Source organism: Quercus robur, chromosome 12, assembly GCF_932294415.1.
Source record: "Quercus robur chromosome 12, dhQueRobu3.1, whole genome shotgun sequence".
Lineage (NCBI taxonomy): Eukaryota > Viridiplantae > Streptophyta > Magnoliopsida > Fagales > Fagaceae > Quercus > Quercus robur.
This window is the reverse complement of record NC_065545.1, coordinates 31,388,700-31,396,436: the sequence shown is the minus strand read 5'-3', so window position 1 is coordinate 31,396,436 and position 7,737 is coordinate 31,388,700. Positions and strand designations below refer to the sequence as shown.

At 32.5% G+C, this 7,737-nt stretch overlaps 1 protein-coding gene across 1 annotated transcript; it reads right to left on the bottom strand.

Annotated features, from left to right (window-relative positions):
- Positions 1-455: 455 nt before the first annotated feature.
- On the bottom strand, positions 456-7,507 carry LOC126709752 (NAC domain-containing protein 7). The gene is made up of 4 exons (XM_050410090.1): positions 6,859-7,507; positions 3,545-3,725; positions 3,149-3,424; positions 456-1,397 (listed from the first exon to the last, which is right to left on the bottom strand). The coding sequence occupies exons 2-4, from the start codon at positions 3,702-3,704 to the stop codon at positions 766-768; spliced, it is 1,068 nt and encodes a 355-aa protein (XP_050266047.1). The 5' UTR covers positions 3,705-3,725; positions 6,859-7,507; the 3' UTR covers positions 456-765.
- Between the last annotated feature and the right edge of the window lie 230 nt (positions 7,508-7,737).

The window sequence follows — 7,737 nt, the reverse complement described above, 5'->3', positions numbered from 1 at the left end:
TTCATGAGGCAGGAAGATTGGTGAACCGAATGGAGTTCCATGAAATTACACCGTGTAGCTTTCAATTTTTGGATAATTCGATAGTTACAACAAAGAGGAGGGATTTGAATCCTAGAGGAAGTGTCAACCAATTGAACTACAAAGTTTAGTGAATCTTGATTTTAGATGTTTTATAACAAAATTGCAACTTTGTTTTTAAGTGTGACCAAACATAAAATGTGAAACTTCTCTTATTTATTAACCACTAGAAAATACGTACATTTTTTACTTAGCAATTCTAGCTACTTGTCCGTTTCAATTGGAATGGTAGTAGATCTATTTAAATAAAATGAGGGGGGGAGTAAAGGAACGACATGCTTCTTCAGATAAAAGCAAAAGTTAGAAATCCTTTTTTCTTTTATAGCTTCTTCATGTAAGAAATAGAACATACTTATGAAACAATTAGACCAAGGGTGTACATAAACTTTTCAAAATGAAAAATAAGCTGTAATAAGGCAAATTACATTCAACATTCACCGAGTTAGTTCCAAACAGCTCTCGGCCATAAGTTCACATAGAAATACTAGCTTATTCATCGTAGGGTATATTTGGTCTACCTAGCTGCCCAGTATTAATCAATACAAAGGGCACCATATATAGACCAATAGCTAAAGCAATACCATTTTAGTTTTATTATGTACAGAAACCTGGATCAATATTTCTTTCCTTTTAAATTGTACTTCCTATGATTAGTATGCATCATCTAATTATGATAGTATAATATTTTCACTTCCACAGATCAATTTGGCAACTTGAGGCAGATGTTGAGGCAAACTCTTCTGTAATTTCTGGCCTTTTGGAGTCATTGGATAACATATTCATGTGTTCTGCCACATGAAACACAGCTTGGGCGTTGGAGTAATTCGTTTCCTTTGAAGCATCTTGATCATGGCTGAGCTGAGATGCCACAAATTTGTCAAGAACTCGCCAATCAGTCACTTGATCCACCGCTTCATTGTTACTATAAAATGAGCTAAGATGGCTTTGTTGCATGTGTTCTTCTTGTGTAAGGGTTGAAGACTGCAAAGCGCTTCCATTACTGTTCCTATCGAAGCCATATGGGACAACTGAGGTACAACTTAGACTGGCACCTGATTGAGGAACTTTGGGGCTTTCTAATTGAGGGAGTTGGAGGAAATTAGGATCATGAGGCATATTCATACTGTATTGCAACTCAAGCTCTTGCTTGCAAGGATAGTGGTGGTGGTAAGGTGTATATTGGTGAGAAACTCGCCTTGGGGAATCAATTTCAGGCATGAATGAGACTGGCTCCTCATACCAACATGGTGACTCATAGTCCCCCACTTTCCTCACTGCTGCCATTCGCTTTTTGAACACTCTACATACCACCCATCCTTCTTCCTGGTGCAATTACAATAATTACATCAATTTTGAATGCAGCAACAAAAAATATGAAATATCTATGAAAATCGTCCAATCTGCTTAACATGAAGGCACCAAAAATTATAGGAGAAAACAATAAAATATAATTTCATCAAAAGTCCATTTTTGAGAACAGAACAGAAGCGAGAGAGAGAGAGAGAGAGAGAGAGAGTTTTTTAACGTGAGAAACTCAATATTTCTGTATATCGTATCTATGCAAGAGAAAGTTGACCTAGAAGCTCTTGGTCAGGTCTTGAATCAAGGTTAATTAATATGAATTGATTCAGGCCATAACCAAAGGCTGAGCACAACAAAGATGAAAATTTTGCATTAAAAACTATACATGCTAACAATTTTCTGGTTTCATGGAAATTAGCATTGAACCAACAGAATTTAGAAGTTCAGGGCTCATGTACTTAATATATTTGTTCATTTATTTTCATGACATATGACTTATCTATATGTTGAACCTAAAGCATAGTTTATTCACCTAGAAGGAGAAAGAGATATGTGAGACATGTTATTTTAATGAAATTTGCATGCAAAGGTAGCCCAAAAAAAATAAAATCCTTAATCTTCATGCATGACCCTTAACTTTTTATGCTGCAACGATGATGGAATTTTTCTAGTTCCCACTTACCTATTGCAACCTGGCTTATTTCTTTAGTAGAGGTGTTAATAGACATTCTGAGGCATGAACCTTTATTTCACTTTACAATTGAAAACGAATTGTTACAGTGGGCTAACTATCTTTCTTCTTTTTGGTAATGCAAAATGTAAGTTTTATTAGTCAAAATGAGTAGCCAGCATGATTTTTGACTAGCTCCCTTGCTAACAAGATATTTAAGAATGAGAGGGCAAACAATATTGCTACCTCCATTTGCTTGTTCGGATTTAAGTCTTTAAGTCAATGTAAATTAACATACAATTTGCATATATTCATAACCAACACTATATTTTATTTTCCAAAAATTCCTTTCTCTTCATAGGTTAGAATTTGCACCTATGACTGATAATCAATGATAATTGCTCTCAATCACCAAACCAACACACAAAAAAATTTCTTTATAACGTAGGTAAGATTAGAATCCAAATATCTAATTTGACGACAAAATTTTTTACCATTTGAGTTGAATCCATAACATTGTGTTCCTTGATATTGTTATTTTTTTTTAATGATTTTCCTTGTAACTTAACTAGTTTGATTAAAAATAATTACCCAAGGTTATTTTGAATGTGATTTTAATTTGATAAAGAAAATTGTATCCAAGTTTATAAGAGGTAAATCATCAATGTTTCCTTGAACATCAAAGGGAGGATGATATAATTTACTCTATAAAAGATTATAATAAGTGCTATTGACCTTGGAAATATAATTTCCCTATGCCCTATGGATGTGTGAGTAGTGTATCATATCATATGAGAATAGGTCATTATAAAGGATGCTCAAAACCAATTTACTGTCATATAGTTTTTGTTTTACTTTTTCAAAAAAAAAAAAAAAAAAAATTATCTCCATTAATTGAGACAATAATATTGAGATTCTCGTGACACTATAGATTGTAATTTACTTAGGCCGTAGAAATTACTTTTTTTTTTTCTTTTTTTGCATTAAGGCTGTAGAAATTACTAACTCTTGATAATGTTGTATTTAAAATTTTATAGACTAATTGAGTAATTAAACAAATTTCAGTTGGAGTCCAGGAAAGAAAAAGGTAATTAAGACTTGCCTGAGGTGTTCCATTTTCATTTGTTTCCAGTCGATACTCATGCATGATCCAATCTGACTTTTGACCATTAGGGGCTCGTCCTTTATAGAACACTAAAGTCTTTCTCATGCCAATAAGGCTATGCCTAGCATAAATAGCCTTATCTCTTCCCGTAGCTTTCCAGAATCCTGCTTTTGTAGCTCTATTAGTGCGAGTTCCAGTTGGATACTTCTTGTCTTTATGGCTGAAGAAATACCATTCATTCTGATCTTCAGTTCCTATTTTGCACAACTCTGTCCAAATTAGCAAATAGTCAATATGAATGGCCGATATATATATGATCATCTAAACTGTTTTCAAATTTCATTTCAAACTTTAATAACCATTATTAGAGGATTCATGCATGGCAATACCTTCAAGATCCCAAGGTTCAATTTTGTAGAGATCAACGTCTTTGATGACATCTAGATCAATCCTTTTAGCGGCAATCTTTTTCCTGAGGTAATAATCAACAAGTTCTTCATCTGTTGGATGAAATCTAAAGCCTGGGGGAACATGTGAAAAGGCATTCATATTTTCCCAAGAACTTGAAACCTGCATTTTTTTTACATGGTAAGTGCTATCAGCCATACAACCTTTGTTGTAGAAGAATGTAAAAGGTGGAAAAGTACAATATTGTGAACAATTGTCCCAATTCCAAAGTTAGAAATCTAAATAGAAGCATAGAAATAGTAATAAATATTGGTTAACAATCTAGTTAAAGAAAGTTTTTATAGAAAAAGAAAAAAAAAGTAACTAATATTTTGACAACTTTTTTCATTTCCCATAAAAGTAATGTCAAAATTTTCCTAAAATGAATTGTTAACTAATGTCCTAAGGGCACTCATTAGCATTTTCCTAAATGTTAATATGCCAAACCCCAAAGAAGAGACAATCAGCTAAACTTTTAAAGCTTCATTGAAATTGGGAGAGAGAGGGAAACAAAAAACACACACATATATAACATTTACTCAAAAAAAAAAAAAAAAAAAAACATATATAACATTGATGGATTAATTGCACATATCAAGAATCAAAAACAATAATAAATGTTACTTGAATACAAATCTTTCATCTCAGGTATTCTACTTTATATTTCATCAATTATAGTTTACCGCATGTTTTTTTTTTTTAAAGAAAAATGTCACTTACATGACATATTGTAATCGGTAAAATATAAAATGAAACGCTAGTCAAAACCCTAAAAAAGCTACTATTGACTCAACTTTTAAAGCTTCACTCAAATTGTGAGAGGAAAAGGCAGATTTAAAACTAGATTAATTGCACACATCAATCATTAGAGTAAAAATGATTTAGCCCAAAAACATTGGAGAAAAAATTATTATATTGTTTCCGAAGTTTAACATGTCCAATTGATTAGGAAACAAAATCTTTTGTCAAATTATGGAGATAGATCATATTGCTTAAGTGTCACATGGACTTGTTTTTTGGCATGTAGTGTCACATGGACCTAATTAAGCAAACACGGCAACAATATGATGACAGAAAAAATTATGTTAGACCATGGCCAACCAAAAAGAAGGTTTGATTTCTTCACGTCCAAAGTAGAGAAAAATTAATCATTATAGCCAATAACAATTAATTTGATATAATTTTGAAGCACTAATGTGAATCTTATCCAGAATGGTAATAACAATCCAATTATTTCAACAAAAATTGTTAAACTTGACATATAAAAAAGTTCTTTTAGTATTCAATTTTTACTGTCTCAAAACAGCTTATACAAAGAAAACGACCTAACATTATATGAAAATGCTTCATGGCTAACATCTAACATGACCCCCTACGGCTGGGAAATCAATCAAAAATATTTTTTTTAATAAAGATGTCAGCCTCTATAAAGGGTTTGTAATCGGGATGAGTACTACAAGTATCATGTATATCCCATTCCTAACACAAAATATTAGGCTTACGTACAATTCTTTTTGATTAATATAAGGCTTATAATTCTTGTTGATTAGTATCAGAATTGAACAGGAGATTTCAAGTTCTACAAATAAATGAATATAAAGACTAGTATGACGTGAAAAATTACCATGTTCATCATACTTTTTGTGGTGCATTACAGTAAAGCTACCTCCATGTTCAATTGAAGGATTTGAAACTAAGAATCAATCTTCATTCTATTAATGTATCTCGTTGCTTTGATCTTTCTATGCTAGATTGCAAACTTCTTTTATGTCTAACCATATATTAAAAAAAAAAAAAAAAAACTTTCTTTTTATAGAAAGCACATCATGACCGTAATTATATACCATATATCAACTCAAATTTATCTTCTTTCTCAATGGATTACAACTACTACAAATCAATGATAATAAATTTCTCTTAAACATATGTTGTAAATCATCCATTTTGTAATTAACCATGGTATATATCACCATAAATTCAAAATAACAGCTCTTTGATTTAATAAAAAAAAATAGCCAACTTATGTAGTATGCAAAACAAAGTTTCTCTTACACCACTCTAAGGATAACATGATGAAATGTGAGTGAAATTAATGTTGTTCTTGTATAACATATAGCTTCATTGATTGTAAAAGTGAAGCAAACAGCTAACTTTAGATTTGAAAGAAAAATTGTTTACCACCGCATACCCTTGATGCGATGGTCACTCCATAAGTATAAGTGCTTATAGGATGTAGGGGGTAAGGGCCGGGGTTCAAGTATTTAGGATGGAGCTTTACACACATATACACTCTTATATCATTAAAAAAAAAGTTTAAATAGAAAATCTAAATAAACCACTTTTTATGTACATATTAATCAATCACTCGCAAGTTATTACTATTGATATATTTTTGCATGAGGACTAACTCTTTATTAATTAATCTAGATAAAAATGAAGTTAGGTTTTTCTTTAGGCGAGTATATGCATAAAGTTCCATTCCAGAAATAAAAGATATAGGCATGGATCACTAAAAGTTTATTCTTCAACCAGTGAAATATAAAGAGGAATTTATTATGAAAATAACAAGGGTATCATATCAGATCATAGAAAAGATTGAACATTTGGTAGACAAGATGATACTTTGTAGCATCTTCATTGATATTCAATGCAACTATGATATTCATCTCTGATTCAATAAAAGTACACAAAAAACAAGATTAAGAAAAAGTGCAAAGAATGAATACTAATGCAGAAAAACATCATGATTTTGCAATTCTTCTACAAGATGCTGGATAATTCTAAGCAAACTACCCATATTCCTGTCACCTCTACACATGATTTTAGAGTTAAGAAATTCATATACACATAAACTGAGATCTAAATGCAAAACAACTCAACTCTAGAAAAAGACGTATAGAATTAGAATGAATTCTTGCATTTTCATCTATCTAGAGATCCCATACAAAAAATCTGAGAAATCAGAGGGAAAAGAGTGAAATAAACTTGTGTCAATTAGCATTATCAATGAAAGTAAATCTCAAAACTGAAGCTTCAAGATCAAACTCAAACCGTTCCATAACCAGCTGAAAAAACCCACAACCACAAGCGTCCACTCTCTTTAGGTTTTATCACATGAAACGATCATCCCACAAACATTCACACAAAGAAGGATCCGAATGAATTACAAAAAATAAAAAATAAAAAAATAAAATAAAAAACCCAAATGGCATGCAAGAAGAAGAAGAAAAAGAAAAGCTCACAAAAGCCACACAACCTTGATAATCTTCCAACAGCACAACCTTCTCCGATCTGGAAGAACCCAACCTCGTATCCACCAGACAGCTTAAAGACAAAAGACTTTAAGATAGCTTTCGTCACTCTTGCTTTAAACTTTTTCACAAGCCCAACGAACCTGACAAAAAAACACAGAAAGAAAGAGAGGGACAAGAAAGATAGGATAGAACAAAAGTGATCCTCGGGAATTGAACTGAACTTCAAACGATAGTACCCTCGAGAACTGTCTGGTAGTTGTCGAGAGAGAAAGAGAGAGAGAGAGAGATCAGATCCCGAGGAAAGGAAAAGAAAGTATAAGAGGAAAAAGAAAAAAGGAAAGGTATTTGGAATGGAAATACAGAGAAGAGATAGGGTTAAATAGGAAGCAAAGACAAAAACAAAAACAACAACAAGCACATGCCCTAATAATCCATCCCTCTCATAATTTCTCTCTCCTTATCTTTTAAGTGCAAGCTTGATTCCTGCAAAAGCTTTGCGCCAAAAAAAGGGAGGCGCTAAAATGGCTCGAGAGAGAGAGAGAGAGAGAGAGAGAGAGATTGACAACCTCCAGTACCTCCCACCAGCAACTGATAAAGACCAGAAAAGAATGTTCTGCTCTTTGAGGTTGCCGGAGAGAGAGAGTGATGAATGTAAGGAGATCGAACGGTGTGGATGAGTTGGGACTACTTAAAAAGGACTTGACTGACACGAGACTAAAAAGTATCTTAAAGAAATTTATTGACATTAATGTATTATTGTGATGATGATAGGTAATCAATGTGTGATATTTTGGTGGTGACCTTGAGGTTGAGATGAACATCCTCCCGCCAAAAGTTACACATTTCTCTCTCCTTCTAAGATTTTTCCACTTCAATTTACA